Source organism: Bufo bufo, chromosome 2, assembly GCF_905171765.1.
Source record: "Bufo bufo chromosome 2, aBufBuf1.1, whole genome shotgun sequence".
In the NCBI taxonomy this organism is placed as follows: domain Eukaryota; kingdom Metazoa; phylum Chordata; class Amphibia; order Anura; family Bufonidae; genus Bufo; species Bufo bufo.
The window spans coordinates 394,770,685-394,795,366 of NC_053390.1; the positions used below are offsets into that span (position 1 = coordinate 394,770,685).

General features: G+C 42.3%; 1 protein-coding gene across 3 annotated transcripts in view; it reads right to left on the reverse strand.

Annotated features, from left to right (window-relative positions):
* ADAMTSL1 (ADAMTS like 1) overlaps window positions 1-24,682 on the reverse strand; it is a 1,022,249-nt gene that overhangs the window by 139,728 nt on the left and 857,839 nt on the right. For all 3 annotated transcript variants that reach the window (XM_040417238.1, XM_040417239.1, XM_040417240.1), the window contains 2 exons: window positions 16,442-16,553; window positions 14,748-14,886 (listed from right to left, as the gene is read on the reverse strand). In XM_040417238.1, the coding sequence (XP_040273172.1) occupies window positions 14,748-14,886; window positions 16,442-16,553 (251 nt within the window). The remainder of the gene's footprint in view (window positions 1-14,747; window positions 14,887-16,441; window positions 16,554-24,682) is intronic.

Below are 24,682 nucleotides of genomic sequence, written 5' to 3' on the forward strand. Positions count from 1 at the left end.
ATAGAGTATCACTAATCCCCTTCTCCTGGGATATTTCTTATATCTTTTTTTCATTATTTTACTTCTAGAACTTTGTTTTAGGTAAGGTTTAAGCTGACAATTTTAATAAGGTCCATATGTAGCCACAACTCCCTGCTGGGATAGCTTGGATACAGTCCACATGCACACTCTATGGCAAGCATAAAACACCCTGTATGTGGCTTCTCTGGATCAAGGAATTAGGTTTTTTGGCTTTGTACTGCCATTACACCTAATGTTCTATTGTTTCTGGTTGTTTTTCCAGGCCGGGATTCTTATTGCATTAAGGTAGGCAAACATACACTTGCTAATAATAACCCATACAGTATTTCTGGTGTGAAAAAAATGAGCCATAATCCTCCAGTAATCAAAGCTGTATTAGAGATATACTGACAGTAGCAGAATTCTTCTCATCAACGCTGTCTCTATGTTCAAAAATGATACACTCTGCACAACGCAAATTGAAATATCAAATAGTAATGTTTCAGGCCACATTATAGAAAAAAAAGCATGGCAGAAGAGAAATCTCTGCAAGCTACAAGAGCTGATTGTTCTCTGTCTGCTCCTGAACAGCTAAAGAGTTAATGGCTTGTCCGTATAGCCATGTGTACACATTTCACTAGCGTGAAAAAGTGAAAGGTTAGCCTCGTTCAACCTTGCAGCATGATCCATTACCATGACAGCCTGGCTTGTCTGGAGGTGAGCTAAGTGGAGATGGGCCGTATTCTTTGCAGCCTGTTTCAACAAGCGCTAAGAGGTAATAGTTAGCAAAAATACAAAAAGAAAAGAAGGATAACAGGCACTTTAGAGAGAAGAAAAGGCATAAATCCCCCGAGTGCCAAAACAGCATCCATCTCTGTGCGGGTTATTCTCTGCCATAGTGTTTTTCTAATAACCCGTGGAAATCGAATACAAAGAGCAAACAAGCCAGCTTGTGCAGTAACAAATGACCCAACCTCAGTGGTTTTCTTTTCCAGGGTATTTCCACCTTTGAACACTACATTGAAAGTTGAGAAAGTTTGTAAATTTATGGCATTATATATCTCATACAGATTTTGCATTATTGCCTGTATTATACCTTATAGCTGCACTGACAGAAACAGACGAGCCTGTTGAGAGGTATACCCTTAAAGAGGTTGCCTCACTTCAGCATACAGCATTTATCATGTACAGAAAGTTAATACAAGGCACCTCATAATGTATTGTGATTGTCCAAATTGCCTCCTTTGCTGGCGGGATTCATTTTTCCTTCACATTATGCATTTCTCCTTTTCAGGGGTAAAGGCCACCGCTGTAGCACATATCCGAGAGGAGCTGCTGCACATGCATGTCTATATATGCTCCCACGGTGATGGCCACCAGACAGGCCAGCACTATTTCCTGCGGTATAGTGTGCAAGCATGTCCACCTCTTCTGAATTGCAGGGTGGTTGTGACCCCTGGATACGAGCAGTATATAATATGATGAAAAAATTAATCAAGCCAGCAGTATGGACAATCACAATACATTAGTAAGTGTCTTGTATTAACTTTGTGTACATAATAAATGCCAATTCCTGAAGTCAGATAACCTCTTTACCAGCTTAGACTTTGTTCACATCTACATCAGGCATTTCCTTCTTCTTTATTGTTTCAGAAACCAATAAAATGGAAGCAAAAAAATGATCCATCACATGGACAGCAAGGCCACTGAACAGACCTCATTGACTACAACGGGGTCCACTGAGTTTCTGCCATGATGTCCGTCCATTTACCAGACAAAATAGTGCTGCATGCTGCGTTATTTTGTATTGCATTTCTTTTATGGAGTCTGTAACGGAGGCTCCTAACAAAGCCACCAATGAACTTACCCTACAATGCAGTGGAGAAATTTTACAATTATGTAGTGATTGCAAAATAAGTAGAGTATTACAGTCACAAATTTACTCAACTTTGTATATATATATTTATTCTATATAAAACTAGAGATGAGTGACTCGAAGCTGAGGAAGTGGAATTCGATCTGAATTTCAGGAAAAATTAGATTCGCAACTAATGCGAATTTCCTTGCGCTTTGTGGTAACGAGTCGCCATTTTTCCAAAAATGGCGGCTACACGTGTGAGGACTGAGGACATGGGGCAAGGAACTCTGGGAAGGCGGGATCAGCCAGACTGACATGCATGCATGCAGCCAATCAGCAGCCAGCCAGCCCTGTGATGTCACAGCCCTATAAATACGGCGGCCATCTTAGAGTCAGACATTTTCCAGGGTTCTGAGTGCAGGGACAGACGTGAGAAGACGCTTGGGAGAGCAACAGGAAAAACCCTACTGTGAAAAAAACACTGAAAAAATGATTTATAAGTGAAGGGAAAGGATAGGGAGGAATCATTTCACAGCATCTTAGTGCAGGGAGAGACATCAGAAAGCGCTATGGACAGTACCAGAAAAGCGATTTAGAAGTGCAGGGAATGGATAGGGAGGAATCATTTCACAGCATCTTAGTGCAGGGAGAGACGTCTGTAGTTGCTTGGGAAGTGCTAGAAAAACCTCATTGTGATAAAAAAAAGGATTTACAAGTGCAGGGAAACATTATTTGGGGATCCAAATAGCCATTATACAGCTCTGGCATTCTACCAATTTGTTCATGTTATTGGGTTGCAAGTGCTATGTTGAAAAGCCTTTAGTGGCTTATATCTGTGGAAAAAGAAAAATATATACGCATTTCACTTCTGAAGTTATTTGTGTTGAAAGAGTTTAGTGGCCTATTTCAGTACAAAAAGGAAAAATATATACGCATTTTACTTCTGCAATTATATGTGGTGAAAGGGTTCAGTGTCCTATTTCAGTACAAAAAGGAAAAAAATATACGCACTCCACTATTGCATTTATTGTAGTGAAAGAGTTTAGTGGCATATTTCAGTACAAAAAAGGAAAAATATATACGCATTTCACTTCTGCAGTTATATGTGGTAAAAGGGTTCAGTGTCCTATTACAGTACAGAAAGAAAAATATATACGCACTTCACTGTCGCATTTATTTATGAAAGAGTTTAGTGGCCTATTTCAGTACAAAAAGGAAAAATATATACGCATTTCTCTTCTGCAGTTATATGTAGTGAAAGGTTTCAGTGTCCTATTTCAGTACAAAAAGGAAAAAAATATATATGCACTTCCCTGTTGCATTTATTTGTGAAAGCGTTCAGTGTCCTATTTCAGTACAAAAGGAAAAAAATATACGCACTTCACTGTTGCATTTATTTGTGAAAGAGTTTAGTGTCCTATTTCAGTACAAAAAAAACGAAAAATATATACGCATTTCACTTCTGCTGTTATATGTGGTGAAAGCATTCAGTGTCCTATTTCAGTACAAAAAGGAAAAAATTATACGCACTTCCCTGTTAATAATGTATTGTGATTGTCCAAATTGCCTCCTTTGCTGGTGGGATTCATTTTTGCTTAACATTATACATTTCTCCTTTTCAGGGGTAAAGGCCACCGCTGTAGCACATATCCGAGAGGAGCTGCTGCACATGCATGCCTATATATGCTCCCACGGTGATGGCCACCAGACAGGCCAGCACTTTTTCCTGCGGTATAGTGTGCAAGCATGTCCACCTCTTCTGAATTGCAGGGTGGTTGTGACCCCTGGATACGAGCAGTATATAATATGATGAAAAAATGAATCAAGCCAGCAAAGGAGGCAGTATGGACAATCACAATACATTAGTAAGTGTCTTGTATTAACATTGTGTACATAATTAATGCCAAATCCTGAAGTTAGATAACCTAGTCGATGAGCAGCAGATACCGCACATGCATCAATCTTGACAGGATTCGTCTCCAGGTGGAGAGAAATTGTTTTTTGGAATCTCCTGTCTTAGGCAATACTTAATTTTTATTTTTAAATTTATTAAATATTTAATATTAAATTGAACCAAAACTTGATTAAAATTATAGGAAAGTAAACTTAAATTCGCCAATATATTATCTTAATCTTGGAGGGAAATTCACGACAATCAATTTGCCAAGCCTTTTGTGCCTGGAGAACGTGTATTATTAAATCGTGTTTTAAGCAACACTTTATAAAGTTGAGAAATGTTAACCTTCTGTTCTATATTCCCTATAAATGAATAGACTAAGCGGGCAATCTGTGGCCTCCTCATGCTGCTGCCACCTCCACAATCTCTTGTCGTCGTGCCACTCTTTGGTCCCCTCATGCTGCTGCCACCTCAGCAATCTCTTGTCGTCGTGCCACTCTGTGGCCTCCTCATGCTGTAGCCTCCTCATTGCGATCATGCTTCGGTGAAGAACAGAGTGGCCAATTAGCCCGCAGCTGCCTTTCAATTAATATTGAAGTCTGCACTGTATAGTCAGTCTTCATTGTTACTGGCTGCGTGGCACCTTTAATGCACCTTTAAACAGGGGCTATTGCTTGTATGGCATTTGGCTGGTTAGGTGGGGACACAATATGCATATTATTGCTGCTCTTACCTGCCATCTCCTGCAGGTTATTTGGCAGTAAAGACAGAATATTAATCAGCTCTGGCATACCCTCTTCTCCAAACCCACCACATTCCTCCACTACAGGTGGGAGCCCTTCTTCTGCCATCTGCTTTTCCTCCTTTTCCACATGATCTAAAGTCAATGAGAATATGTCATCAGGAACATCCAGTTCCTCCTCTCTCTCTGTTTCTTGCTGACTTTTCTAGGACATGGAGACTTTGAAGGATGATTTGGAAGAAGTAAGGCCAGCAGTAGATGAGGCTGGTTATCATTAAGACCTGGTCCTCCTAAGGGGTGCGGACTGGATGGTATTGGTTGTGGAATAATAAAGGTTTCCATCTTATTAGTATTGAATTACATATCTTACCTCACGGCTGATGTAGGAGTAAGTAAATGTAGGAATAAATAAATAAAAGTGATGCAGAATAAGTCTCCTTACACTCTCTCTGCACTCTCCCTCTCCAATATTCTTCAATTAATCGTTTTCAACAACACTGTCCCTAGCGAATGAGCGCTTGTCATATCTCACCCTATGCTCAGCTCAAAGGACAATGATGGAGACTGAGCAGGATGAGGGTTTTATATGGCTGGGACATCACAGGAGATTTGCTGGCTGCACAGCAATATGGGTAATCTTCCGTTCCTGGGCTTGTCTCCTTTATACTTAGTTTCACTTTGTAACGTGTGCAGCTGCCATTCTAGGAAAACCTGATTCGTTACCACAAAGTACAGAAAAATTCTGATTTGTTTTGAAAAAGTTTTCCTACACTTCAGACCAAATTCCACTTTAAATGCTTTGCTTTGCTCAACACTAATTGAAATCAAGGTCCATTATGACTGCTGAGCCTGGTGTGGAAGAACTTGACTAGCCTGCAGAAAACCTTGACCTTGGACACCTTCATGATGAATTGGCAGGTCAGACCTTATCCAACATCAAACCTGACACAATTTTTCATAGTAATGTTCCAAAATCTAACAAAAAACTTTCACAAAAAAATAGAAAATGTGGCTGAACTTAAAATAAATGTTCATTTTTTAGTGTTTAAAGACCATACATACAGTATATGATGCTATTTGATCATGTAGTACACAAATGTCCAGTTATCATGGTAGCCTCTTAAAGTGTAAGTGGAATAAGTTGTTATGTGTGTACATGGCACCTCATTTATCAAAATTGTCTATACAATATAACTGTCTTTGCTGCCCACAGCAACCAGAGCCCAGCTTTAATTTTAATAGCATTTTAAAAAATGCAAGCAGAGCTCTGACTGGTTGCTATGGGCAGCAAAAACTGTTTTACGTTAGATAGATTTGATAAGTGAGGTTATATGTAGAGATGAGTGAATTTCTAAAAAATTCAATTCAGTCAGTTCGCCGAATTTTCTGAAACGATTCGATTCAAATTAATTTGTGGCGAATCGCATTAAAAAACATTAATTACTTGGCTGCAGAGAGGCTGTATAGTGGTGTCAGTATGACATACAGATGACAGGCGTCGCTCTTAGAATCATTGCACACTTCACTTCTTTGGGCAGTTACGGGGCCAAAACTGACCAAATAACTAAATTGTGAACTCAGCCTTACAGGTCGATGTTAGCGTCAGGTATAAAGAACCATGCAGAGGCCCAAGATCCTACTATAGCGTGAAAGAGCGCACTTCTTTTACACCGCCGTCAGCTGATTCCATATAGATGTCTACAGAACCTGTTCTATTGAACGCTTATACAAGTAGAGCCCCCCTGACAGAGTGAAGAAGGTGTCAGCAGTAAGTTTGTGTTTACGTCACTGATTATTTTGCCCTTTCCTCTGATCCGTCAGAACAATAACCAGCCAAAAAACTGATCCTGTCTGTTGAGCATCCGCCTTCACTCGGTCAGCATCTGGTCAGTAATCGGTCAGTATTGCTAATGCAAAAAAAACCAAACAGGAGTGGATCCAAAACAGAGATGACACATGAATGGAATATTTGCATGTCTTCTGTGTTTTTTACCCACTCCTGGCTACCAAATCATAAACCAATTCTGATTGTACCATACAGGCCTTACAGCTGCTACACAGACAGGATCCATTGTGTGTCTCATTTTTCCTTCCTTCTGACAGATCAGAAGAAGGGTCAAATAAATGATGATGTCAACCAGGCCAAAAAGGCAAAATAGTGGCCCATTCATGAAGTGGGGAGGGTGGGAACAGCATGAGAAGTCCACAGAGTGGCCCAATGACATAGTGTGGAAGTGGCAGCAGCATCGGGAGACCACAGAGTGGCAAGGTGACATAGTGTGGAGGTCGCAGTAGAATCAGGAGACCAAAGAGTGGCAAGGTGACATAGTGAGGAGGTGTTAGCAGCATCAGGAGACCACAGAGTGGCACAATGACAGAGTGTAGAAGTGGCAGCAGCATCAGGAGACCACAGAGTGGCAAGGTGACATAGTGTGGAGGTGGCAGCAGCAGCAACATGAGGAGGCCACAAAGTGGCACAATGACAGGGTGTGGAGGTGGCTGCAGCAGCATAAGGAGGCCACAGAGTGGCAAGGTGACATAGTGTTGAGGTAGCAGCAGCATCAGGAGACCACAGAGTGGAAAGGTGACATAGTGTGGAGGTAGCAGCATCAGGAGACCACACAGTGGCACAATGACAGAGTGTAGAGGTGGCAGCAGCAGCATGAGGAGGCCACAGAGTGGCAAGGTGACATAGTGTTGAGGTGGCAGCAGCTTCAGGAGACCACGGAGTGGCAAGGTGACATAGTGTTGAGGTGGCAGCAGCAGCACGAGGAAGCAACAGAGTGGCACAATGACAGAGTGTGGAGGTGGCAGAAGCAGCATGAGGAGGCCACAGAGTGGCAAGGTGACATAGTGTTGAGGTAGCAGCAGCATCAGGAGATCACAGAGTGGCAAGGTGACATAGTGTGGAAGTAGCAGCAGCACCAGGAGACCACAGAGTGGCAAGGTGACATAGTGTGGAGGTGGCAGCAGCAGGAGAACACAAAGTGACCCGGTGACAGAGTGGAAAGGTGGAAGGCACTAACAGTACCGGCTGACGATGGTGGGTGTAAGAAGGAGCACTTGGCATCAGATGTGTGGCATCAGGCTGGTGGCAGCATCAGAATAGTAGCTGAGGCAGGTAGCCAGAAGAAACCAATATCTTTTGTCAAGGTTTGGGTGAGGCAGCATGGACGATCTAATCTGATGCATCAGGCATTGGTGGGTGGAAATCCTGTCTGATCCACGCCTGATTCCTCTTGACAAAGATCAGTCTCTCCACATTTTGGACAGGCGAGTTCTCCTTGGTGTAACTATGGCCCCCGCCGCACTAAACACCCGCTCTGATGCCACACTACTGGCCAGGCAGCATAGCTTTTCCAGGGCAAACTCAGACAGTTGTGGCCACAAATCCAGTTTGGCTGCCCAGTAGTCCAGCGGATCTTCAATGAAGGATGGTAGGGTGCATTCCAAATATGCCACCACCTGCTGGTTCAGGTTCTGCTCTATGTCTAGCTGCTGGTGAGTAGTTTTTTCACTATGCAGGTGAAGAAAGCTGTTCATCAGCGACTCTAGACTCAGGCTGCTGTTGATGGAACTGGTACTGCTCCTGCCACCCCCGCCCATCAGCCATGGCAGTGGAACGTGAGCACAGAGGACCCCCCCGGTCAGACCTGTGAGAGGATGGACAATGGTGCAGATAGGCAGCGGCCAACTCAGTACATAGGGTGTCTCTATAGTAGTTCAGTTTGTCCTCCCTCTCAGCCGATGCAAAAAAGGCCCCAATTTTGGACAGGTAGCGAGGGTCTAACATGGTGGAGGGCTAGTAGTCATCCCTCTGCCAAATGGTGACAATTCAGCTGTCACTATGCAAGCAAGTGAGCCTGCATCGGGCCATTTGCGCAAGTGACTCGGAAAGACTCCCTACCTCCATCTCCACTGCATACTGCCACGGTGTGTCTGGGTCATCTGCCTCGTCTTCCTCATCTCCCACTTGCTCCTCCGGCTGCTCCTCCTCTCCTGTCACCTGTGTAGAAAAACCACCCATTTTGCTACACACTGCTTGTGCTCCAATGTCCTCCTCCAGTTCAGCCCCCACAGGGCTCATGTGGCCGTGAGATGTAGGTACCACGTCTCCAGTCCCCTGACCATCCAGAATTACCAGCATCGTTTCCAGGATATGAATCAGTGGAAAGACGTTGTTCATCCCATAGTCCTGGCGACTGACAAAAAAAGTGGCCTCCTCAAAGGGCACGAGCAAACGGCAGGTGTCACGCATGAGCTTCCACTGGCTAACCTCGAAGTTACACGCCTGTATCATCAAGAAATAGTTTATGGCTTTCTCTGTTCGTACAGTCGGTCCAACATATGGAGGGTGGAATTCCAACGGGTGGAAACGTCGCATATCAGCCTATGTTGGGGGATGCCGTTCTGCTGCTGTAGCTCAAGGAGGGTGTGCTTGGCGGTGTACGAGTGGCTGAAGTGCATGCAAAGTTCAATGGCCATTTTTAGGATGGGTGGAAGACTTCAGGAAATGCATGACAACCAGATGGAACATGTGTGCCATGCAGGGCGCATGGCTCATCCCTCCTTGATGCAGCACCGACACCATGTTCTTTCCGTTGTCGGTCACCATGGTTCCGATTTTGAGTTGTTGCGGATAAAGCAAGGATTCGATTTCTTGATGAAGGATGCAAAGTAGTTCCTCCCCTGTGTGACTCAGTTCACCCAGGCAAACAAGGTGCAGAACAGCGTGACACCGCCGTGCCCTGGACATGTGGTATGCTGGTGGGTCACTGTGAATTGTCCCTGCAGTGGAGGCTGAGGACAAGGTGGAGGATGAGGAGGCCGAGCTGAACATTGTCGCAGGACCAACGGCGTGAGAGCGTGGAGGCGGAAGCAGAGTCACCTGGCCAAGTTGCTGGTTTGGCTGGGCAAGAACCACATTTTCCCAGTGGACCGTAAAGGACATATATTGTCCTTGACCGTAGTTACAGCTCCACACGTCGGTGCTGCCGTGCACTTTGGCAGACACCGACAGGCTCAAGGACTGGCTCACCTTCTGTTCTAAATATGTGTGCAGGGCTGGTACTGCCTTTTTGGCAAAGAAATGACGGCTTGGGACTCTCCACCTCGGCTTGACACAAGCCATCAGTTCTCTGAAAGGTGCAGAGTCCACCACTTGGAAAGGAAGCGACTGCAGTACCAGCAACTTGGCCAGGAGCACGTTCAGCTTCTGCGCTGTTGGATCTTTGCATGCATACTGTTGTCTCTTGGCAATTGCTTCGGAGATTGATTGCTGACGGAATAACTGACGAGGAGGAAGAGGAGGAGCATCAGGACCAGCAGATGATGGGGAGGACAGACAGCTTCCTTCGGATGAGGGGGTGGAGCCTTGACTGCCTTAAATCGGGTGTGTGCCACTGGGTGATGCAGTGGTTGCTGCGGCAGGCTGGACCACCACATTGGCGCCACGGTTCTCCTAGGCCACTTTATGGTGATGCTGCATATGTTGACGCAGGGCCGTTGTGCCAACATTGGCACCCTGGCCAGGCTTCACCTTCTGCCCACAGATTCGACAAATGGCCATGTTCACCTCCCCCGGCAGCTTAACAAAAAATTGCCACACCGCCGAGTAGGTGATTTTACACCCAACACTTTACACTGACTAACTGCTACCGCCACTGCCTCCGTGAACCCCTGCATCACTACCTTCCGGGCCAGTAGGCTCCTGCGAAGCGGGTGGTCTACCCCGTGCAAGTTTGGCTCCCACTACTGCCACCCTGCTGACTCCCAGCCATGCTACTGACTTGCTGGCTCCGCCGCTTCCTCACGTGCAAGCTGCCACCCTCTTGTCCCGACCCGGCTCCCAATTGCGATCGGCTACATCGAGTACTGTCTGCACGTCACTGATGTCCTCCTCAACGGTCTCTGAGCCAGGAGCTTGACCGCTTACAACACTAGCTCCCACACCACTCTCCTCATCACTACTTGCCCGCCTACTGGAGGAAGCGGCAGATGTCTCCTCCACATCTTGGTTGGCCAGTAGCTGCTGACTGTCCTCTAGTAGCTCGTCCTCGCTGTATAGTGGAGCTGAGCCCACAGCATATAATACTTTCTGAAAAGGACAGAGGCAGGTTGAGGACAAGTGAGGGCACAGGGCCTGCTCCCGGGCAATGCCAACTAAGGGTTGTGTCTGACGAACCCACCAACTCTTGGCTGGGGGTGTCTGATGTCATTTGGGAGAAAGTGGATGACCGAGTCAACCAAGAACCGCTGGGTTGCTGGTAAAGACACGACGGCCAGATGACACCGGGAGCTCAGGCCTTTCGCTGCGACTCCTGCTGCCACGCCCCCTTACTCTGCTGCGACCTGTGCCTGCGCCAGAAACATTTATGCCTGTGCCCCTCCCCTGAGCAGGGCCTGTCACTTCTCTGTCTGACATACAGTTAGATCAAATAAGTAAATAAAAAGGAAATTAATACACGCCAAAAGGGCTTTAATTTTCTCACTTCACCACACAATGGCTAATAAGCCCTTTCTTTCCCCACTAATACACGCCCAAAAAAACTTTAGAACATATAACTGCGCCCGTGAACGGCAAATAATACTTTTTTTTGCCACTAATATATGCCAAAAAGGGCTGTAATTTTCTTATTGCACCATACAATGGCTAATAGGCCCTTTTTCTTTTTCCCCAATAATACACCCAAAAAAAAGGCTTTAGAACATATAACTGCGGCCGTGAGCTGCATATTACGTTTTTTTTTGCCATTAATACACGCCAAAAAGGGCTTTAATTTTCTCACTTCACCACACAATGGTTAATAAGCCCTTTTTCTTTTTCCCCACTACTACACGCCAAAAAAAGACTTTAGAACATATAACTGCGGCCGTGAACAGCAAATAATACTTTTTTTTGCCACTAATACACGCCAAAAAGGGCTGGAATTTTCTCACTTCACCACACAATGGCTAATAAGCCCTTTTTCCCCACTAATACACAAAAAAAAAGGCTTTAGAACATATAACTGCGGCCGTGAACGGCAAATTAAATTTTTTTTTTTGCCACTAATACACGCCAAAAAGGGCTTTAATTTTCTCACTTCACCACACAAAGGCTAATAAGCCCTTTTTCTTTTCCCCACTAATACACTCCAAAAAAAGGCTTTAGAACATAACTACGGCCGTGAACGGCAAATAATACTTTTTTTTGCCACTAATACACGCCAAAAAGGGCAGTAAATTTCTCACTTCACTACACAAAGGCTAATAAGCCCTTTTTCTCTTTCCCCACTAAGACACACCAAAAAAAGGCTTTAGAACATATAACTGCGGCCGTGAACGGCAAATAAAGTTTTTTTTTTGCCACTAATACACGCCAAAAAGAACTTTAATTTTCTCACTTCACCACACAACGGCTGATAAGCCCTTTTTCTTTTTCCCCACTAATACACTCCAAAAAAAGACTTTAGAACATATAACTGCGGCCGTGAATGGCAAATAATATTTTTGTTTGCCGCTAATACACGCCAAAAAGGGCTGCAATTTTCTCACTTCAACACACAACGGCTAATAAGCCCCTTTTTTTCCTCCACTAATGCACCGCATAAGGGCTAATAAGACCCCAATAACAAGAACGGTTTGCTGGAATTACAGAGGTGTTGCAAACCTGAAAAGAGCAGCAGTATAATGGCAATTTGTATCCGCAGTCAGTGCAGCAAGGTGTAATAGGATTATTCCTATTACCCAGGCTGTAAACAGACCTATTGAACCCTGTTTTGCTTTAATACTGTAGAATAATTCCTCCCTATCCTTTCCCTACACTTCTAATGCGCTTTCCCTGAACTTTTATTGAGCAAAATATATACATTTTCAAGCCTTCCTAGCACTGTCCCTAGCGCCTGCTGATGTCTCTCCCTGCACTACGTACACTGGAAAATGGCTGAATCCAAGATGGCTGAGGCTATTTATAGGGTTGTGAAATAACAGGGCTGGCTGGCTGCTGATTGGTTGCAAGCATGACATTGTGGGTGATCCCTCGTTCCCAGAGTTCCTTGCTCCATGTCCTAACATGTGCAGCAGCCATTTTAGGAAAAAATGCGATCCGTTACCATGAAGCGTGAGGAAATTCGGTGCGAATTAAATAATTTCTGAAATTCGGATCGAATTCCACTTCATCCGCTTCGATTCGCTCATCTCTAGTTATATATCTGACCATTATTTTACTTGTATATGACATTTATAACTCCTCTTCAGCTTTTATATCTAATTGTCAGTTTTCCCTTAGTTACTGGGTGGAGACTAGCCACAATGATATTTCTCATATACAGCACACAGAGAAGAGGAGATCTTATTCCTATATCTCTCTGTAGCTCTGTAGCTATATCCCTCAGGAGCAGCAGCACTATGGAAGACATTATATCACAGAACCAAGCAATGTAGCTGTCAAGATATCACTAGGGTGAGACAGAAAAACATTTTCTAGCCAGCAGTGTGCCTGTACTGTACCTCTGTCTCTCTCCAGCAGCCCATCCCCCCTATTCCTACGCCTCCCCATCCCTATCCATAAAATTTTATGGTCTGCAGATGGAATTTGATTCTTCAGTGTCTTACTGAAGACACATTTGAGCAGTGAATAGAAAGTTAGTGTAGCAATGGGCAACAGGAGAGGAGCCTGATAAGTGGAGAAAGAGGATTTTTCTATAAGATATATATTTCAAAGCTGCTTATCGTAAAGAAAAAATTAAATGACAGCTACTATTTAACATTTTCCTATAACAAATTTAAAACAAGCCTGCAAATACTGTAAAAGGAGTATTGGTTTATTGTCGATTGTTCGTTAAAACCCTTTTTCCAAAAACTTTTTTTGTTTTGGTCATTCCAAGAACCATAACTATATAATTTTTCTTTCTACGGAGCTTGATTTTTGTGAGATAACTTGTAGTTTTCATTGGTATAATTGTGGGGTATATACAATGTTCATTATTTTTGTGGCAGATAAGCAAAAATCTTTTCATTAATTTTTTTTTTTTTACGACGTTCTCTGTGTGGTATAAATTCCGTACAGTTCTGGTAGTTACACATGCGTCAATACCAAATATGTAAAGGGGTTATTATTTTTTACATTTTTTTCTATTGACAAGCATTTTTTTTTCAATGTGATTTAACTTGGAGATTTTTTTAAATAAAACTTTAAAAATAAAAATAATAAAAAATAATGCAATTGCTTATTGTACACTCTTTAGTCCCACAAGGGGACTTTGACAAGTGATCCTTCACTCGCTTCAATAATACACTGTTCTACTTATGTTAGTGCAGTGTATTATACTTTCAGTAGGATACTAAGAGGCAACCTACTAAGCCATGCCAGAGGCATAGACAGAAAGCAAGCCTGGGGGCCTTCAAAGGATCCCTGGCTGCCATGTACAGACAGACATTGGCATCCCACAATCTCAATGGCAGAGGTGCTGATCGGTGACAGAGAGATCCCTCTCCATGTGAAACCACTTAGCTGCCATGGTCAATCGACAGGATTGGTGATTCTGCTGGTCTGGGCCATTAAAGTAGAAGCCCAGCATTCATAAATCCCATGATATAGTGCAATGATATAGTTTTTGGGAATTTTCCAAGCTATTTAAAGGGAACCTGTCACCTCCCAAAACCATCCCAAGCCGCCAGCAGTACCTGTGTGTAGCGAGCAGCGTGTTTCTGATGATGCCTTTCTTTCTGAAGGCAGATGCAGCAAAAGTACTGAAAACGTTGTCTTATCCCCTGCCCGACACGCTTCTCCACACATGCTTGAAGTCAAGGAGGCAGCAGCCTCACAGTAACCACGCCCCCTTCCTGCCCCTTCGCTGTGACTGACAGCGCTTATGCAGAGAGTTCGGCAAAGCCAGCTGAACTGCCAGCTGTCAGTGACAGCGAAGGGGCAGGGAAGGGGGCGTGGTTACCGTGACGGCTTGGGATGGTTTTGGGAGGTGACAAGTTCCCTTTAAAGGCACATTCAACTTGGTGTATATGAATTTCTAAGCTACTGGTAATGATACAAGATATAACAGCTGAACTAAATAATTGTCTATAGTATTATTCTGACATTTCACATTCTTGAAATATAGTAGTGATCCTAAATGACCTAAGAGGGGAATGTGCACTAGGATTAAATGTTAGGAATTGTAAAAAACTGAGTTTTCATGAAGGTGGATGGAAAATTATGATTTTATATCTCAGAATACAGAAAATACAAACAAAAAATATTAAAAGTGTCAAACCTTGCTAAACATGGGTCCATGTTACACTCCTGGAGCCTGGGTTTGGGCTTTACATTTTCTGGATAGTAATGACAATACTGGTCTGCCACTACCCGCCCACTTCTCATGTCATAACATTCTGCCGATGTCAGCTGGTATCCTGCAAACATAATTTCCATTGAGTATTTACAAGGTCTTAATTGCACTGGCATTTGCATCCCTACATGGCCGTTGTTTCGGGATAACAACTACACTGGTAAGATAAAGGATCAGACATCAATTGATGGAAATTGTAGCACTCCATAGCAATGTTTTATTGTACAATCTTAACATTACACTGAAAACCTGGCCAACCAGCGGCGAATCAATGGATGTCGTATATCTGGACTTCTCTAAAGCATTTGACACTGTACCACATAAAAGGTTAGTATATAAAATGAGAATGCTCGGACTGGGAGAAAACATCTGTATGTGGGTAAGTAACTGGCTAAATGATAGAAAACAGAGGGTGGTTATTAACGGTACACACTCAGATTGGGTCACTGTCACTAGCGGAGTACCTCAGGGGTCAGTATTGGGCCCTATTCTCTTCAATATATTTATTAATGATCTTGTAGAAGGCTTGCATAGTAAAGTATCAATTTTCGCAGATGACACTAAACTGTGTAAAGTAATTAACACGGAAGAGGACAGTATACTACTACAGAGGGATCTGGATAGATTGGAGGCTTGGGCAGAGAAGTAGCAGATGAGGTTTAACACTGACAAATGTAAGGTTATGCACATGGGAAGGAATAATGCAAGTCACCAGTACATAATAAATGGTAAAACACTCGGTAACACTGACATGGAAAAGGATCTAGGAATTTTAATAAACAGCAAACTAAGCTGTAAAAACCAGTGTCAGGCAGCTGCTGCCAAGGCCAATAAGATAATGGGTTGCATCAGAAGGGGCATAGATTCCCGTGATAAGAACATAGTCCTACCACTTTACAATCGCTAGTCAGACCACACATGGAGTACTGTGTACAGTTCTGGGCTCCTGTAAACAAGGCAGACATAGCAGAGCTGGAGAGGGTCCAGAGGAGGGCAACTAAAGTAATAACTGGAATGGGGCAACTACAGTACCCTGAAAGATTATCAAAATTAGGGTTATTCACTTTAGAAAAAAGACGACTGAGGGGAGATCTAATTAATATGTATAAATATATCAGGGGTCAGTACAGAGATCTATCCCATCATCTATTTATCCCCAGGACTGTGACTGTGATGAGGGGACACCCTCTGCGTCTGGAGGAAAGAAGGCTTGTACACAAACATAGAAAAGGATTCTTTACGGTAAGAGCAGTGAGACTATGGATCTCTCTGCCTGAGGAGGTGGTAATGGTGAGTGCAATAAAGGAATTCAAGAGGGGCCTGGATGTATTTCTGGAGCGTAATAATATTACAGGCTATAGCTACTAGAGAGGGGTCGTTGATCCAGGGAGTTAGTCTGATTGCCTGATTGGAGTCGGGAAGGAAATTTTTATTCCCCTAAAGTGGGAAAAATTGGCTTCTACCTCCCAATTATTTTTTTTGCCTTCCTCTGGATCAACTTGTAGGATAACAGGCCGAACTGGATGGACAAATGTCTTTTTTTGGCCTTATGTACTATGTTACTATGTTAACCATGCTCACATGATATTGCTTTAGTATAGAGTTTATGCTTTAGTTACCTCCTCCACAGGATGCCGAGCATGGAAAAAAGTCGGTTTCTCTCCAGCGATGTATGATAGGCTGATAGAAGATAAACTGCACCACACTATCAACAGCACCAGCGTAACGAACCTGAAAAACACACATGCTGTATTGTATTATTAAAGATATGTAACATTGTATTTCAATTTCTATTTCCACTGCTTACTGGTAAAGAATGGAGCATTCTTCTCTAGGTTCAGAGACTAAATCCAGCTACTTAAAAATGTTGAGGGATTAAAACACTGGTCCAGATTTACCAATCCTAACAGATAGCATAACCTTATACCAGACAGTCTAATTCTCCAAATGTATCACAGTGTCTCATACTGCATGATAAATTTGGTTAATTGTTAGACATTCTTGTCCAACTTTAACCCATCTACTGGCTAGCTTACTTTGGAGCAAAAATTTTAAGCAATTTCATCACACGCTGCATCTTAAAGCGATTGTGCCAAGTTTATAAGTCATACCCTATCCACAGGGATTATCCCCTATCCACAAGTTGACCCCTGGGACCCCACCATGATCTGGCACTTCCATAGAGAATAAACTTAGTGGCAGTGGGCATGTACAACCTACCAATCCTTCAGAACTAGGGAACGGGACACCTGTTCTCAGAAACGGGGGAGGTCCCAGCGGTTGGACCACAAGCGAGTGGGTAGTTATCCCTTATCCTGTGAAAAGAAGATACCTTAAAAACTTTCCACAATCCCTTTAAGTAACAGCTTTTTTACTAAGCCATGTCCCTTTCACACTAAGCCAAAGCCCTTGAGCCACATGCAAAAAGTGTGTAAAAAATAAAAGTAGTGTACAAACTGTGCTCCAGGATTCTGGCTCAATTTAAGATACTGTAGAATTCTGATACATTTTGATTGCTAAATCTGCCCCAAAGTACCTATATTAGAAAATTCCTTAACTTTTCAGTACACAAAGATGACACATAAAATTTAATTAAATGCATTCACATTTAAAAAGTCACACATGCAAACATAGGCATCTTTTAGACTAAACACATATAGTCACACATCTCCTAGCCCTATAGCATAGTACCTGGTTCTGGGCAGAATTTTGAAAAAAACATTTGACTCTTGGGTCCAAACTAGCTGTTCTGTTTTTAATTCCAGGCTCTGCAAAATCGCCCTAGTTGATTAATGCTTTACATATAACACGTATATTGGTGATAAGAGTAGCAAATGATTTAAACATTTATGCTGTATAATTCCCAGAGGTGGAAGCTGGATTGGAAATGATTGGCAGGCGCTCCAAAAAGTAGGAGCAAGCACACATTATATCCTCGAACTGAAAAGCATGTAAAGAATGTGTATGAATAACATCTGGCAAATGTAAGGCTGACCTCTTATTACGTAAAAAAATAAAGAACACGTTGGTATCTTAATGTGCAAGAAGACTTACACACTCATGATAGCTTATCGTGTCTTCATTAGGTGCTCATTTGTCACACTCATTACATACTAGTAAGACGTAGTAAGTAGGCTAATTTAAAATGTGCTTCTCACTTTCACAGTGATAAAGTTATTGTGCTGGTTAGGGTAGTGCTTTCAGTGAATAGTTTTAAGAATTCTAGCCTGAAAGCTATCAAGATAAAGCAAACAAATTAAACAGATCTCCTCCTAGTAATCCATGTCCTGTTTACTGTCAATCACATTTATAAGAACCTGTCATACGGCAGCTGTTATATATTACCAAAAATACATTACAACAATGTCCCGAATTTTTACTTTGGTACTCTGAATCTTTAGAGGGCAGCAGAAAGTCTACTATCTTACTTTCAGGAGAGAGTCTCTGAATGGACTCCTGTGGGGTGGTTTGTGCCCTAATCCCTATAATTAGAGATGACAAATTTAATTCGGCTGCTTAACCGAATTTCACAAAGAAATTCGATTTGTGACTAATTACTTTGTCGTGAAGTGCATTCCTTTGTTTATACCGGGCACAATGATGGAAAATGGCAATCGCGCCACCCCCATCATTGAACTCCTCAGATGCCGCATTCATCACTGATTGCGGCATCTGAGGCTACCATTTCAGTCTTTCAGGGGCTCATCAAGGTAAAAAAAAAAAAAAAAAAATACCTTGTGCATTTGCTCACTTAGAGGCCGTCATGACCATCTTGATTGCAGACACTGCACAAAATCTTGTGCAGAGACGTCATCACACTGGCTGGTGGCGGTTTCTGCAATCAAGATGGCCACGATGGCCTCTTCACGCACAAATGGATGAAGTGAGGATGTTTTTGTTTTTTTTACTGAAATCTCAAGAAAAATAGATTTTTGACCACAAAGTGCAAGCAAATTTGGCTTTGCGGCAAATCTAATTTTTCTGAAATTCGGATCAAAGGCAATTTGTTTTGCTTTTTTTCGCTTAACGCTACCTATAATATTGAGAGCCACACTGAGTGCCTATAGAAAAATCTTAATCACATGTTGGCAATTGATGCAAAATGCTACATTTCACACTACCTAAAAAAATGCAATGAATACGTGCGATACATGAATATGTCTTTCAATAAAAATTTACTTTTTTAATCACTTAAGAGTCACTTTGAGCTAAATATCTGGCAGTGTTGTGGCATGGGCATTCATAAATTGTTATTTACATACTCTTTCAATAGGCAGTTTTGCCATGATACTGGCTTCCTCATGAGGCTGGACAATGGCATTTAGACATTCTGAGTTTTGAGCTTATAAAAAAGAAATAAATTCAAGCCATAAGTGGTTCTGAGGGCAACATATATAGAACTAATGTGAAATTCAGTTACATCCCTCTAGTTAACAGTGTGTTTGAGTGGATCCTGCCATCTGCCTCTATCTATAGTATATAAATGTACAGTTTATGTACATTCGTTTTTAAGTCCATGTGCAGAACCCTGTTGGATTTTTTTTTTATCTTAAAGTGGCTCTTAAAGTGTAACTTTCAGGGAAGTTAAACATTTTTGTAATGTACTTTATTAGGGAAAGATGTTTCTTTGTGCTAGAAAGCAGGGTTGAAAGAGTCTTTTTTGGCAAAGCTGTAACTGAGTGCGGCTAAGAAGAGTCTGTCTTCAGTCTTCAGTTCTGTTGAGCTCTGAAGACACCTGTGTGTAACTTACAGAGGCTTCCAGCCTGCCTCTTGTCTCTACCTGTGGGCATGTGCCCTATCACTATCCACCACCCTGCCTATCTGACTTATTACACACAGGCATCTTCAGGGCTTAGTAAAATACTGAAGACAGACTCTTCTTAGCAACACTCAGTCACAGCTTTGCTATGAAGACTCTTTAAACTGAAATGACAGTTACAAGTGATTAAATCAAAAGAAAAGTTTAAGTATTGTCCAATATTCATGTATCACACACATTTACTGGACTTTTTTTTGGTGGTAGTGTGACGTGAGGTATTATTTTGCCTCAATGACAAACTTACTATATAAAAAGGTATACCCCTCATCTACTGGGATCACCTCCCCGGTTGCTGATTTCCCTACACTGTAATCTTATTACTGATGGATTATTTAATGAGCCCATGATCACTTTAACAACCATTATTATCTGATGATTGAGCAAAATTTGCAGCAACTCTGATGTGTTTCTCCTTTTTACTGCAAAGGAAATAAGCAGCCTTAGGCCACCTTCACGTGGTCGGGATTTGGTCAGTATTTTTCATCAATATATTTGTAAGCCAAAGCCAGGAGTGTGTCCAAAACACAGTGTCACAAAGCTTGACATTATCATTGTTCTTTGTAGGTTCTACTCTTGGTTTTGGCTTACAAATACTGATGAAAAATACTGACTAAACAATGACCATGTGAAGGAGAGCAATGTCAGAATAGACTAACTCCAAAATATCATGTATAGGATAAAAGTATCTGTACGTGCACACTTGACTGTCTAGACTAGTGAACATTGGTATAACTGCCGTATATGGCAGCTAGAATGCAGTAATATCCTGAATATAAGAAACAGAGTTTATGGTAACCAAAAGTGGTTAATAATAGTGCATCTCTTTAATTAACTGATTGGGTCCTTCCGTGCCAGCTGCAAGAGTTTATTTTTCTACCTCCTGCTGGCCAGGCACTTCCAGCTCATGCTGCCCACAACAGGAACATTCCAATGGAAATTTGCATAGAAAAATATTAAAGCGTTCTTGGAGGGGAATCTCACAATTCCTCATAATCATCTAAGATCACAGAAAGTGCTTGAAACAACTGACACAGCCATAAATATGCTATTGCTGCTGCAAATTTACAGTAAATACTAGTAGTATGGGTTGATGCACTTAAATATTAGTGTTTTATTCGAATAGGGAATATTAAGTGTCGGCACTTCGAGAATTTGCAAATATTTAGAATATAGTGACATATATTTGGAATTTTGAATATTCTAGATTTTTTTTTCATCAGTAACCTCCCTTCTTGCTTGTGGGCCAATGAGAAGGCTGCAATGTCTTTGTCTGAGCTTAGCAACATCCCTAGCAACCAATAGGAAAGTTGCCTACCCCTCACTATATAAGAGCCTCCCCAGCAGCCATTTTCTGTAGCATTATGGAGTTCTGAGAGAGACAGCAGTGTCATTGCTGTGCTCTGTGCTTTACTGTTTAATTACATTAGATAGTTAGTTAGCTTATATATATAATACAGATAGTTAGTGGGAGATAGTCAGTGTAGGATAGATAAACTGATATAGTGTAGCTGATAGGTTCTGCTGTGCATACATACATGCTACAGACATAGTGCTGTATGTATGTATGTACAGTGGGGGAAATAATTATTTGACCCCTCACTGATTTTGTAAGTTTGTCCAATGACAAAGAAATGAAAAGTCTCAGAACAGTATCATTTCAATGGTAGGTTTATTGTAACAGTGGCAGATAGCACATCAAAAGGAAAATCGAAAAAATAACTTTAAATAAAAAATAGCAACTGATTTGCATTTCATTGAGTGAAATAAGTATTTGAACCCCTACCAACCATTAAGAGTTCTGGCTCCCACAGAGTGGTTAGACACTTCTACTCAATTAGTCACCCTCATTAAGGACACCTGTCTTAACTAGTCACCTGTATAAAAGACACCTGTCCACAGAATCAATCAATCAAGCAGACTCCAAACTCTCCAACATGGGAAAGACCAAAGAGCTGTCCAAGGATGTCAGAGACAAAATTGTAGACCTGCACAAGGCTGGAATGGGCTACAAAACCATTAGCAAGAAGCTGGGAGAGAAGGTGACAACTGTTGGTGCGATTGTTCGAAAATGGAAGGAGCACAAAATGACCATCAATCGACCTCGCTCTGGGGCTCCACGCAAGATCTCACCTCGTGGGGTGTCAATGGTTCTGAGAAAGGTGAAAAAGCATCCTAGAACTACACGGAGGAGTTAGTTAATGACCTCAAATTAGCAGGGACCACAGTCACCAAGAAAACCATTGGAAACACATTACACCGCAATGGATTAAAATCCTGCAGGGCTCGCAAGGTCCCCCTGCTCAGGAAGGCACATGTGCAGGCCCGTCTGAAGTTTGCCAATGAACACCTGAATGATCAGAGAGTGACTGGGAGAAGGTGCTGTGGTCTGATGAGACCAAAATAGAGCTCTTTGGCATTAACTCAACTCGCTGTGTTTGGAGGAAGAAAAATGCTGCCTATGACCCCCAAAAACACCGTCCCCACCGTCAAGCATGGGGGTGGAAACATTTTGCTTTGGGGGTGTTTTTCTGCTAAGGGCACAGGACAACTTATTCGCATAAACGGGAAAATGGACGGAGCCATGTATCGTGAAATCCTGAGCGACAACCTCCTTCCCTCTGCCAGGAAACTGAAAATGGGTCGTGGATGGGTGTTCCAGCACGACAATGACCCAAAACATACAGCAAAGGCAACAAAGGAGTGGCTCAAGAAGAAGCACATTAAGGTCATGGAGTGGCCTAGTCAGTCTCCGGACCTTAATCCAATCGAAAACCTATGGAGGGAGCTCAAGCTCAGAGTTGCACAGAGACAGCCTCGAAACCTTAGGGATTTAGAGATGATCTGCAAAGAGGAGTGGACCAACATTCCTCCTAAAATGAGCGCAAACTGGTCATCAATTACAAGAAACGTTTGACCTCTGTGCTTGCAAACAAGGGTTTTTCCACCAAGTATTAAGTCTTTTTTTGTTAGAGGGTTCAAATACTTATTTCACTCAATGAAATGCAAATCAGTTGCTATCTTTTATTTAAAGTTATTTTTTCGATTTTCCTTTTGATGTGCTATCTGCCACTGTTACAATAAACCTACCATTGAAATGATACTGTTCTGAGACTTTTCATTTCTTTGTCATTGGACAAACTTACAAAATCAGTGAGGGGTCAAATAATTATTTCCCCCACTGTATGTACACTGCGTGCAGAATTATTAGGCAAATGAGTATTTTGACCACATCATCCTCTTTATGCATGTTGTCTTACTCCAAGCTGTATAGGCTCGAAAGCCTACTACCAATTAAGCATATTAGGTGATGTGCATCTCTGTAATGAGAAGGGGTGTGGTCTAATGACATCAACACCCTATATTAGGTGTGCATAATTATTAGGCAACTTCCTTTCCCTTGGCAAAATGGGTCAAAAGAAGGACTTGACAGGCTCAGAAAAGTCAAAAATAGTGAGATATCTTGCAGAGGGATGCAGCACTCTTAAAATTGCAAAGCTTCTGAAGCGTGATCATCGAACAATCAAGCGTTTCATTCAAAATAGTCAACAGGGTCGCAAGAAGCGTGTGGAAAAAACCAAGGCGCAAAATAACTGCCCATGAACTGAGAAAAGTCAAGCGTGCAGCTGCCAAGATGCCACTTGCCACCAGTTTGGCCATATTTCAGAGCTGCAACATCACTGGAGTGCCCAAAAGCACAAGGTGTGCAATACTCAGAGACATGGCCAAGGTAAGAAAGGCTGAAAGACGACCACCACTGAACAAGACACACAAGCTGAAACGTCAAGACTGGGCCAAGAAATATCTCAAGGTTTTATGGACTGATGAAATGAGAGTGAGTCTTGATGGGCCAGATGGATGGGCCCGTGCCTGGATGGGTAAAGAACAGAGAGCTCCAGTCCGACTCAGACGCCAGCAAGGTGGCGGTGGAGTACTGGTTTGGGCTGGTATCATCAAAGATGAGCTTGTGGGGCCTTTTCGGGTTGAGGATGGAGTCAAGCTCAACTCCCAGTCCTACTGCCAGTTTCTGGAAGACACCTTCTTCAAGCAGTGGTACAGGAAGAAGTCTGCATCCTTCAAGAAAAACATGATTTTCATGCAGGACAATGCTCCATCACACGGGTCCAAGTACTCCACAGCGTGGCTGGCAAGAAAGGGTATAAAAGAAGAAAATCTAATGACATGACCTCCTTGTTCACCTGATCTGAACCCCATTGAGAACCTGTGGTCCATCATCAAATGTGAGATTTACAAGGAGGGAAAACAGTACACCTCTCTGAACAGTGTCTGGGAGGCTGTGGTTGCTGCTGCACGCAATGTTGATGGTGAACAGATCAAAACACTGACAGAATCCATGGATGGCAGGCTTTTGAGTGTCCTTGCAAAGAAAGGTGGCTATATTGGTCACTGATTTGTTTTTTGTTTTGTTTTTTGAATGTCAGAAATGTATATTTGTGAATGTTGAGATGTTATATTGGTTTCACTGGTAAAAATAAATAATTGAAATGGGTATATATTTGTTTTTTGTTAAGTTGCCTAATAATTATGCACAGTAATAGTCACCTGCACACACAGATATCCCCCTAAAATAGCTAAAACTAAAAACAAACTAAAAACTACTTCCAAAAATATTCAGCTTTGATATTAATGAGTTTTTTGGGTTCATTGAGAACATGGTTGTTGTTCAATAATAAAATTAATCCTCAAAAATACAACTTGCCTAATAATTCTGCACTCCCTGTATGCTACATACATACATAGTGCTGTGATGTCACAAGTTCACAACAATATTTAGTGCACCAATCATTAATAAGTAGTTAGACCTGCTAAAATGTGAAAATGCATGTATTGCGCCAAAATATTCGAATCATTAGTACAGATTTCGCAATTGCGAATATATTGGAGCACTCTATCTGCATATAAAGCTATTGTAATGTTCTGCCGTGCCAACCATTTTCTCCAGTCTCAGGAAACTTCTAGCAGCTTGAAAAATGTAGCTATAGTGACCCACAACCTGTATTTTGCGCGTATTATGCGATCAAGA